At 40.8% G+C, this 12,065-nt stretch overlaps 1 protein-coding gene across 1 annotated transcript in view; it reads left to right on the top strand.

Moving 5' to 3' along the window:
• CENPE (centromere protein E) overlaps window positions 1–12,065 on the top strand; it is an 85,827-nt gene that overhangs the window by 29,045 nt on the left and 44,717 nt on the right. Inside the window, exons 18-26 of the mRNA XM_054028869.1 lie at window positions 1,195–1,269; window positions 1,507–1,629; window positions 2,937–3,071; window positions 3,888–4,065; window positions 4,647–4,801; window positions 6,905–7,219; window positions 8,887–9,198; window positions 9,401–9,559; window positions 10,028–10,240. Of these exons, the coding sequence (XP_053884844.1) occupies window positions 1,195–1,269; window positions 1,507–1,629; window positions 2,937–3,071; window positions 3,888–4,065; window positions 4,647–4,801; window positions 6,905–7,219; window positions 8,887–9,198; window positions 9,401–9,559; window positions 10,028–10,240 (1,665 nt within the window). The remainder of the gene's footprint in view (window positions 1–1,194; window positions 1,270–1,506; window positions 1,630–2,936; window positions 3,072–3,887; window positions 4,066–4,646; window positions 4,802–6,904; window positions 7,220–8,886; window positions 9,199–9,400; window positions 9,560–10,027; window positions 10,241–12,065) is intronic.

Below are 12,065 nucleotides of genomic sequence, written 5' to 3'. Positions count from 1 at the left end.
TATCTGTAGGACATTGAAATGCTTGCTTTTGCTGAATGATACTATGTCAGCAAAGAAACCTAAGACAAATACTTCTATGTACTGGGAAATTATGTAGTATAGAACAGTGCTTCTCAAAGTCGGGCCACTTGTTCAGGGAAAGCCCCTGGCGGTCCAGGCCGGTTTGTTTACCTGCCCCGTCTGCAGGTTCGGCCGATTGCGGCTCCCACTGGCCGCGGTTCGCTGCTTCAGGCCAATGGGGGCTGTGGGAAGGACGGCCAGCATGTCCCTCGGCCCGCGCCGCTTCCCACGGCCCCCGTTGGCCTGGAGTGGCAAACCGCGGCCAGTGGGAGCCGCAATCGGCCGAACCTGCAGACGGGGCAGGTAAACAAACCGGCCTGGACCGCCAGGGGCTATCCCTGAACAAGCGGCGGACCGGCTTTGAGAAACACTGGTATAGAAGATGCTGACTTCTAATTCACGGCAAATATGAAAATATAAAATCACTTATGTTAAAGGTCAAAAGTAAATCTTGCTTGATTCTTGCCAGCTGACTACAGCTGACTGCTAATAAAAGCATCTTTTGACAGTTGTAAAACATGCTCTGAGGATTTTATTTCTTGATTTATTGAGGTGCACAATTTGTGGTTGGAAGGAGGGAATGAAGATTGAGCTGCTCATTGACAGTAAACTGAGGTTGCTATAAAAACTGCATTTTCCCTAAAAGTTGCTAAAATAGCTTTTACTAAAAGTGTGAACCAATGTTGTAACGATGGGTTTTATTGAGGAGACAGTCTCCATATCTAAACCTTTCCCTGCAGTCTTGGGAACCCAAACTCAATAGCAACTGATCTTAAGATTAAGTAATTTTTTTATAAGGATTGAATTTCACTTTTTAAGTTTTTTCTGCATGAATCACTTATTTTGCATCACACTGCATCCTGTGTTTGGGCTATGGCAGGTTGAGGTATGCTGAAATCCTTGTTAAACTATTGGGAAGCTGAAGTAAAGGGCTGTGACTTCATGCAACTTTTCTTTCTGCCTTAAAGTGGATGTAATGACTTGTTTCTTAACTATAGTAAACAACATATTGTCTTGCCAAACCCTGGGGAAAATTTAAGGTAGATCTTGCTTATTTTCATGGTGATGGCAACTAAAATTAATGGATGGGTGCTTTCTAATATCCTCTGCAATTTTGCTTCAATTGCTCCACAGATACAACTAATACATGAAATTACCAACTTACAGAATATAGTTAAAAATGCTGAAGTGTACAATGAAGATCTGGAGGTGAGCTTGGCTGATGGTCTTGCATGTAACACAACTGGATGAATGTATAGAATGAAATACATAATTTTGTATATATCAGATCTTCTAACTTTTTTAGTAGATAAAATAATTGGGTTCTGAGCAGTTTTGCTTGTGTGTTTATAATTGTTTTTTGTTAGTGAAGTTACCTGTAAAATCAAATTGTATACTTAAATTGTTCACCTGCTTATGCTGCTTTTCTCTAATTCTTTTTTTCAGACTGAATTAAAATCAAAATTGGAACAGCTTAAAGAAAAAGAAAATCAAGTAAAGGATTTGCAGAAATATGTGGAAGAACTACAGAAGGCAGGCATGGGGAAGAAAGATGTGTCTTTTTCAGTGGTAAACTTGAGTTCTCCTCTGATTTTTAGAGCTAATTTGGTTATAACAGGAGAGACTGAACTCCTTCCAGAGGGGAAAAATGACAAAAGCTTAAATCTACAATACAAGAGCTGATTATTATGCTGACTACTTATTACTCATCAACACATGAATTTTTGCTGGGCAAATACAGTAACTCCTCACTTAACGTTGTAGTTATGTTCCTGAAAAATGTGACTTTAAGTGAAACGATGTTAAGCAAATCCAATTTCCCCATAAGAATTAATGTAAATGAGGGGGTTAAGTTGCAGGGAAACTTTTTTCTCCAGACAAAAGACTATATTTTTTTACTTACACACACACACACACACACACACAAAGTTTTAAACAAACAATTTAATACTGGTACACAGTGATGATGATTGTGAAGCTTGGTTGAGATGGAATCAGAGGGTGGGATATTTCCCTTACTGCTAGATGATGAACTAGCAATTGGCTGAGCACTCAAGGGTTAACTCTCTCAGTCTCTAAGGCAGCAGGAATGGAGGGAGATATGCACATTTCACCTTTAAGTACACTGCCTTGTTAATTAGATCAGCTTGCTGAGAGGGCAGCTGCTGCAAGCTCCCTCCCTCCTGAGCCCTAGTGTGTGCCCCCTGCTCTATGGAAGATGGGGTAAGTGGGGTGCAGGAGCAGGGGGGAGGGGGACACCCTGACATTAGCCCCCCTCTTCCTTCCCTCCCCCTTGTACAGAAAGCAGGAGTCTCGGGGAGCAGCTCCAAGGCAGAGGGCAGGAGCAGCACATGGCAGTGCGGGGAGGGACAGCTGCAATTGATAGCCTGCTGGGCAACTGCTGCACAGGGAATTTAGGGGAGTGGGGAGCTGATAGGGGGCTGCCGGTCCACCCTGGTTCCAAGCCCCCACCAGTTAGCTGCAACGGGCTGCTCTTCCTGCAAGCAATAGACAAAGCAGGCGGCTGCCAAACGACATTAGAAGGGAGCATTGCACAACTTTAAACGAGCATGTTCCCTAATTGATCAGCAACGTAACAATGTTAACCGGGACGACTTTAAGTGAGGAGTTACTGTACAATTCATACTGCATATATCAGTAAATGTATCTAAGAAAGATTACTAGATAAACTGCTATGTGTTCTATTTTTCGCAGGAAAAGTTTCCTGCTACTATGGCACTTAAACACAACAAGTTCGCTAGGACTCTTAAAGCCAGTATGATACTTACTTGGCTACATGGGAATCCTAACAAGATCATAGTTGCTTTATCATAGTTTCTGGTTATTTGTGTTTAATATCTGTCTCGTTCTTACAGGGAGACTCTGATAAACTACTTGATGAAATTCAACAAATGAGTAAGTCTCTCGTTGATACTGAAACTGTAGCCATGGATGCCAAGAAAGAATCTGCATTTCTCAGGAGTGAAAATCTTGAGCTAAAAGAGAAAATGGCAAGTAACTTATTATTTCAGCATAAGTGATATGCTTCTGGCTGTCTAAGAAACTGTTATAGAGGCTCTCCTTGTTTCAGAGAGACTAGTCAAGGAACAAATCTGGAAAGACAAGACTCAGGGGAAGTTACTAATTAATCTCCCTTGTACTTGTTTTTTATAATTGTGGGACTCCTGGATAGTAGGACTTCAGGAAGAATTTGACTAAGGAGAGTAGAGGCCTGGCACACTGCGGCTGTATGGGTGTTCCATGCTTGGGAGCAGCATGAAAGAAAGCAAAAGAACAGGAATGGGAGATGGAAGGAAGGGGGGCATTGAGGCTGGTGTTATTGGTGGAGCAAAAAGGGGGGGAAATATAAGAAGGTGAAGGCAGAGGTGTGAGATTTGAAAGTGAGAATAAGGACAAGATACTATAAGGGGCAGGATAAACAAATGGAGTGACTTTATAGGGGAGTGAGGTGGTCTGGGCCTGAAAGATCAATTTGTTCAGAATGGTACAGACAAATTTGTGGGGACTGACACAGGTATCAAGCTGGAGAGGAGGCTACAGTAATCCAGATGGAAGGCAAGCATTAGTAGCTAGTACATAAAGAAAGACCTGATATTTGTTAAGAGTTGATGAAGAAGCAACAAGACTTTAATGACCAGCTAGATATGTGGGGAGAAGTTAAAGATAATACTGGACAATTCTGAGAGATAGGAAGATTGTAGTATTGTCAACAGCAGTGGCGAAAGGAGCTTTGCTTACTATTAAATGCCTAGTTTAATTTGTCACAGTACTTCTGTGACTAGAATAATCTTTCTCTTTTCATACAGAATGAGCTCTTAAATGGTTACAAGCAAATGGAAAAGGATGTTCAATTGTATCAAAGTCAATTAGAAGCAGGAAAAGTGAGCTACAAAAAAATGCAAGTTGACTTACAGAGAGAGCTACAATCTGCCTTTCAAGAAAACACAAAGCTAACCTCGCTCTTGGAGGGTAAAGTTCCAAAAGGTACTGTTACAAAAAGTCTATTCTGAATGACTTAGTAGATCTCCCCACTTCGTAGTGTTTTGACATAGTAACCTATACAAGTGTACATTAATAGTTTGGGGGGGGGTTGAGAGGGGAGGGGAAGGTATAGAGCAATAGCTATTGAGCTTTACTTCATTCAAGTATTTAGAAGCTTCATTGTTCACCAGCTTGGGATCACTGCTTTTTTTTTTTATACACATCAACTGCTTAAAACATTCCTATGTTCAGTTTTTCCCACACACTTCATGTGACAGGATTTTTGTGTTACATACTGCAATAAACAGTGAAGTTAAAGTTTTTTTTATATTTGGAAGAAGTTGTCTTACAATAATCTGGGATTGATCCAAACAACTAGTGATAAAATAACTAATTGGCAGCCTGACCTCCTCCTTCATGGTCAACAAGTCTGATTTTAATCAGTCCAAAAAGTAAATCTGTTTAAAACCTGGTAATGTTCTCTCAACCAATGTGTGCATCTTCTGCCTATTAAACAATCAAAGTGGATCTCTTCTTCCCCCTTCTTTGGAGCTTTTTATTAATGTAAATCTTTCAAACTCTAGATTTGTTGTCTCTTGTGGAATTGGAAAGAAAGATAGCCGATTTAAAAAATGAATTGGATAAAGTGTTAGAAGAGAACACAGTTTTACGAAAGGAAGTAGATACATTATCAGAATTCAGATCTTTACCTGATAAAGTTGAGATGCTACAGAAACAGGTAAAAATTCAAAACCTCTTGCTCTAATAATATGCTGAGATTATGAAGGCCTTACACTAACTCGACAGTAACTGTCTGTATGTAATCTCCCAGACAGAAAAATGGGGTTGGGGGAATGGGGGCATGCATATAGTCCATGACATGAAGGGAGAATGGGGGACCCAGGTATGGGGGAAAACCAGGACATACAGACCCACCTGTGGGAGGGGAGCTTTGGGGAAGGAGGGGACATATAGAGCCCATGGTGAGGAGTGGGGGAATGGGAAGAAGTGGAAAAAAGTGTGCACAGACCTGCTGACATCGGGGGCACTCTGGGTATGGGAAGAACGGAGAATGGTGTGTGTGGGGGGGGGGTTCCAAAACCCCTGGAAGGAGGAGATTGTGGGGAGTTGCAGAGAGCTCCTGAAATGGAGGGAGATAGAAGGCAGCACACAGGCTTGTGGGGTGGAATTGAGGGATGCAAGGAGGCTCTGTGGTGTGCAACAAGCTCATCCTATGGAAGCTATGAAGTGTGTGACACTACACACACACACACACACACACACACACACCCCTTCCCATGTATTTTTCTCTTAAGAACTTAAAGTAACAGGTCATCTGTGCATGCATGCTGCTGCTTAAGTGATCTGCATATATTTTAAAAATATTAAGGATGCTCTGACTGCCTTAGTATATGCATTGGTGACGAGTATATGAAACTTTCTAGGGAGGCTCTTAAGCTTAAGACAAGCCTTCCTTTTTTCAGATGTTTTCTTACTATTTTATACTGAATTTTAGAGGTTTGGTATATTGGTGGAAGGTTACTGGATAGCCATACATACTGTCAAAAATATCCCAAACCTTGATTAGAACAAAGGTAGATCAACCAAATTGATAACTTTTGGGGGGGGGAGAGGGGATGTTACATTTATTTAATATTTATATTTCAAAACTTAAATGTGAAGTCATCCAGTTTTTTCCAAGTTCTAAAACACATTTTAGTGACTTGTCAGTAATCCATAAAACCATTGGACTGCCCAATCCGACTTCGAGGTGACACTCCAGGACAGGGTTGAGGTGGGATTTGGAGCTTTGGCTTAACACCCTAAACTTAGACATGCCATTCATGACCCTGAACAGGATTCCACTGTCTTAGATAGGAATGAAATATTGAATTTTAAAGCAACGACTTCTTTATCTTCAAACACTTACAAATCCTTAGAAAAGCTATGTAAAGATAAATTCCTTGAGCTATATTTAAGGGAAGGTTAGGCAATTGAAACCTGTCCAGCGACTTTCATACCAGGAACTGGATTTATTTTCTCCTGCATGATGTCTTAGAAATGGTTGTCCCAAAGACACCACTAACAAGGTTAGACATAGTTATAAGTAGTATTTATTTGGTTTGGTATTGGTTGAATCATCTAGTTAGTGAGAAGGTTTTAATCTTTGATGTCAGGCATCTTTTTATCACCTTTTGAATGTTGTGTGCATTTGCATTTCTTTCACTTTATAAGTAGACTATACATGCAGCAGCCAAACATGCATGAAAACTGACTACCTATATAATTCATTTTGTTTTAAGGTTTTGATACAATATACAACAAATGCCTTGTTTAAGTTTACATGCCAAAATATGCACTTAAAAATATCCAAGGCACATTTCCTCCATAGAATCCTGATCACAAACACCCATCCCATTAAGTCTTCAAACTTTAATAGCACCGTGATTACCAAAAAGTCCTCCAAATTAGAGAATAACAATAGGCTATTGTACCTATAAAATCTTTTTAACAGAATATTTATAGAGGACTCCCTAATTAGGAATATCCACCTAAATTTCTGAGACAGACATGTCTTATATATTTTAAATATCTTTATCTGGGGGCAGCCCAAGGAATTTTTAAGCGGTTAGAGAAGGGAGTTGAAAGAAGCAGGTTTTAAACCCCATTCTTGTATGCATTCTTTCTTTTTTTAGTTTTGACTGTTGCCTGGGCAAAATGTAGTTTCATAACCATTTACTGATCTGATACAGCTTTCATCAGCCTATTTTCATTTCTTGCCTTTGCATTTGGGGATGTAGCTACTGTAGTACATGCACTAATATTCCGGTTTCCTTGGCAGATATTTGAAAAATCAGAGGAACTGTGTTTATTAACATCAGAAAGAGAGAAACTGCTCTCTGAAGTGTCTGATAAGGAGGCTAGACTTCAAGGCATGACTGAAGAAATCAGAATATCAAAAGAAGACCTAGCCAGTACCCAACTGAAGTATGTAAAGGCTGATCAGGAGTACCTAGAGCTCAAAGGCCACCATGAAGAACTTGAGCAAAAATGGTTGGCTGCATCTGAACAAAGTGAGCAAATGAAACACCAAGTAGAACATCTATCTGACGAAGCCCAAAAGCTTAAAACAATTGTGGACAATGTGAGACTAGAGGTTAGTGCCTTCCATCTTTGTATGGAATAGTCACAGAACAACTCACTCATAGTGAAGTTCTCCTTGAGAAACTCTTAAACTGAAGTTGCACAAATATACCTGTAATAGCTTCCATAATCAGTGATGGAAGATTCTATAATAATTGGGCATTATAGATTATAATTGGGTATTTCACAAAGGCCTTTACTGCACCTTACCTGCTGGTACTGGCTATTTTTGAAGGCTAAAATAGGATAAAACAGATGTATTAATCTGAAAAGTATTTTCTTACTAGCTGAAGGCCTACCATATAGTATATTGTGATCAATAGACGGGGTGTTTTGGTTTGAAATATATGGATTTTTTTCTTTTGTTTACCTAAGAACAACTTAGATTTTTCTCCTAAACACTCTATACAGTTTGGGTTTGTTTTTGTTTTGTAAATGGATCACCAGGCTTGTATACCTTTTCTCCCTTCCCCAAACAAATCCTGCAGATATCAGGGGACTAGGGTAAAACTTTTTGCCTTTCCTCTCCCTCACATTTGGATTTGTGCACAGCATGAGAGGCAGCAAATGAACGTGGTAAAGCTTTACTGCTACAGCCTATTACTTTGCTAAACTCCTCACCTCTTTATACAAACAGTTTTGCAAGGGTTTGATCCACACAGGATTAGCCATTGGAGCCACCTGGCTGATAAACCAGCCCATCTAAATAAGGTCATGAAAAGATAAGTGTGCAATAGTGCAGCTTACCAATGCCAGTGCATGGGTGCTCACATGAATGTGTAGTAGCACCATGATTTTAGCACTATGGCAGTATTTCATGAAGAATGGATTTTTTTTTAACTACATATTAAACACTCTGTAAGCCCTCACTACAAAGCAGTCTGTTAGTCAATATCCCGTTGAAGTTAATGGGAAGAGCTGTGCCGTAGAACTATGATGTCAGACAGATTCTTGAGCGGCAGAGACGAAACATCTGCTTCCTCTTTCATATATCATACTCTTCTTCCCATCCCATCCCACAGTCCTTCCTTGAAAATATTTTCATCTTTAACCTGGTTGTGTGGACAGGCCATCTTGCAATATGCTGAGCAGTTATCCCCCGTCCTCCCTGCCTCCGCCCTGATTCCCACTGAAGTTGATCAGAGTGGAGCCAGCTTAGCGCCTCTAACTGCTACATGGTTGATTTTTTTTGTTCAGTTAAAAAAAATAGAAACTAAGGTCTCAAACTTGAGAATTAGTACATGCTTTAGTGTCCTCTATGGCTAAAATCCATAATCCTATTATACTGCTAAAAGTATGCAATGATAGAAAGGGGGAATTTGGCCAAAAGAATGGTCAGTGGCATATGCGCATATATATATATAATTAAAAAAAAATACAATTTCTACGTAGCCTTAAAAATCTCAACAGATTAATGTATCCATACATCATGCTCTAAATCTTGGACTTCTGGCACTGAAACTGATGCATGAGGTCATATATAGGAATGCACTTTTTTATTTAGATTGGGCAAGAATGTAATCCAGGAACTAGGATGGACAGGATGCAATTGTCAGTTAATGAAAACTGTGCTTTCTATTAAAAGGCAAATACATACAGGGTTGGGGAAGAATGTTTGAACACAGTATTTGACTCTCCATTATAACCTTTAATATGCTTGGACTTTCTTACAAACTAAAGCTCTCCAGCAAGATCCAAGAATTGCAAGAAAAGACTGCTGAGCAGGAACAACTTTTTGGTGTGAAAGAAGAGCTCAGTCAAGCTCAGCAGAGGTTGAGTGAAATGGAGCAACTAAAAGAGAAATCAAAAACTAATGAATCTAGAATGGAGGCCGAGAGGATGGAGAAACTGACAATTGCTCAGAAACTCCATGAAAGTCAAGAAGAGATCAAAATTCTAATCCAGGAAAGAGATGACCTAAAGCAAAAACAAGAAACTCTTCAAAGTGAGACAGACCAGCTCAAGGAGGATATACAGGAGACAATTGCAACGGTAAGAAACTCATGTTAATCAAAATGAATAATTGTGAAGCGGTGGGGAATGCTATAGAAATGCCTAGAAATAGTATTGAAAGATAAGGAATGGTGGAGGATAAGATGGAAAAGGAACCTGTAATAAAACCTCTTCCAACAGAATAGTTACTGATGTGACATGAGTTCATTTTGACATGTATAATTCTCCTCCTGTACTAAAGAACATCCTGGCACAGGAAGAACTGAGAAATGCGCAAAGCTCTCTCAAGCAGTACCAGAAGACTGTTGAGGAGTTGGAGAAAGATATTTCAGAGAAAAGATCTGAGATTCTAAATGTTCAAGATACTCTAGGAGAAACTGTTGGTGAGCTAGAGCTCAAGGTAAGATGTCAAATCAAATTTGAAAATAACACTGTCAAGTCACATCTTGGTTTAAAATTTTAGATTTGTGAAAATAGGTCGCCAATGCCTATCTTGCACAATCTCCTCATCTTAACCATTGTCCTTGAAACCTTCTAGTCAGTAACTGGTATCAAGAAGGGAACTCCCTCTAGGAGCTGTACCTCTACCATTTACTCCTCTGGCTCTTCCCATATTCTTCAGATCATCAGGTCTTCAAACAAGATGTTGTAGTAGTAGGACATCTGTTAGCTAAATTGTGGTAAGGCTGTGGAAGGTGACTGAGCAAGTGAGGTGTAAAAGAAGGGTGGTCCAGGTCTTTTTATCATTCGTTGGGGTCAAATTCCTGCCTTGGTATTAAATAGCAGAGTGAATAAATGTCATTCATGTTTAATTTTTTCTCTGAGTCTTTGAATGAATGCTATCCTGTTGGATACCTTGTCTTTTTAGATATCGCAGCTGACTGAGGAGCTAAAACAAGTCACTTTACAGAGAGACCAACTCCTTGAAGAAAAAGTTAATATTAAACACCCGGAAGAAAGTGATCAACTTCCTTTGCTACAAGAACAAATCTTGTCTCTTACCCAAGAAAAGACTGTATTGCTGCAAAAGTTGGAGAGGCTGCAAGTGGAAAAGAAACAGTGTGAGGAATGCACTTCACCGGTAACTATTGAGAAGTCTGATTTCCTAATAACTCTTTTCCAAATTTCACCAGCATTTGATATTATTTAATCTCTTATTTGAAGAGTAATAACAGCATTCAAAACACAAGACCTTTTTCTCCTTCTAAAGGAGTTAACTGTTCTCTAAGTAATTGGGCACATATACATTCCAGTATAGGTGTACATGTGTCCAATTCCATCAATTTTGCCAGCAGTTCCACTAGGCAACAGATGTGCCTCTTCTCTGCTCATGTGCTGAGGCAAGGGCATATAAGGGACATGTCTGCTACCTCCCTCTGTTTTTTTCTCACTGCTCATGGTGAGAGTTGGTGCGCCCAGTAACTATTGGCTTTGGTTCACCAGCTTTCAATTAATCTTGGTTTTTGTGTATAGTTAGTTCAATAGTAAAAGTTAGTTTAGGTAGTCTTGTGGGTTTGGTATGGAAAAAATCCCCAGTCTTTAAGCAGCATGCCCATGCGTGTGGCCTTTGTCACAGATAGGCACAGAAGCTGCTTAATTTGTCTGGGTGAGGAGCATGTGAGGGAGATGGACCTTATTTGTACCTCCTTCCCTATCAGAATGTAAAAACAGAGGGATTTCCACTTCAAAGTTCCTCTTACGAAGTGGGCAATTCATCCCTCTTCAGAACTGGACCCTGATCATGAGAAGACTAACTCAAGAATGCCCCTGCAGCTGCTCTGGATTCAAAGCACAAATCTGGAGATGAGTGCTGCTTTTTGTCCTCTTCAGTGACCTCGTCAAAGTGTCCCAAGCATCCTTCCAGCTCTGACAGGCAATTGAAATCCCAGCCTTCACTTCATAAGAAGGCTTCCAGCAAGTCCCTTGGTGCAGTATCAAAGCCTCTCTCTCATAGGCATAGGCACTCACTAGTTCCTCCTGGGGCAATATCATACACTTTGCCTCCGGGGGCTGCTGAGACTGGTGTCTTCACCTTTTACAAGTCCTTCTTAAGCACCCCTGATTGAGATGCTGTCAGCACAGCTGGCAATGTCATTTAACATCTACTTATCTCAGTGCCTCTGACTCCACAGTCCTTACTGAATGCCATGAATCTTCTGTGCCTTCCTTACTGGACTCTCCACTGTTACACCTGCAATGGCAGCTGCAATGCGTTTGGCACTGGCAGCACTGTCAGTGCCCTCAACATTTGTAGGAACAAAGTGCTCCGATCTCCTCTCTGACATTCCAGCCACCTTGTTCATTGGTTTTGTTGGAAGCTTCTAAAGTACACCCACCTTTGTAGGCTTCAATGCTCGAGCTACAATTTCAAAGCACTTTTGGCAATATACAACTGAAGATTTTCCCTTTGAAGGGTCTTATCTCAGAAAACAGAAGACACTGTGCGCACCTTAAAATCTCCCAAGTGACTCCATCCACTGGGGGTCTGCACCCCAGCAACAAAGAGGAAACAGTTTGGACCTCAACCTTACTTCAGATCTTCCTTTCAGCAGAGGTCACAGGACACTTCCAAGAGACATCTAGGCCTCCTTGATGTCACCAGTCAGTATCCTCTTCAGCAGGCAATTCTCACTAGACATTTTTTGACTATGAAGCAATAATTTTGACCTGGTCCCCCCTAAGCCCCGACTTCGGACTAAGGTACGCAAATTCAGCTACGTTAATAACGTAGCTGAATTCGAAGTACCTTAGTCCGAACTTACCGCGGGTCCAGACGCGGCAGGGAGGCTCCCCCGTCGATGCCGCGTACTCCTCTCGCCGAGCTGGAGTGCCGGCGTCGACAGTGAGCACTTCCGGAATCGATCCCAGAACATCGATTGCCTGCCGCCGGACCCTCTGGTAAGTGA

This window comes from Malaclemys terrapin, chromosome 5 (assembly GCF_027887155.1).
Source record: "Malaclemys terrapin pileata isolate rMalTer1 chromosome 5, rMalTer1.hap1, whole genome shotgun sequence".
NCBI classification, from domain to species: Eukaryota; Metazoa; Chordata; order Testudines; family Emydidae; genus Malaclemys; species Malaclemys terrapin.
Note: the sequence above shows the minus strand (reverse complement) of the source record. Positions and strands in the feature narration are given on the sequence as shown.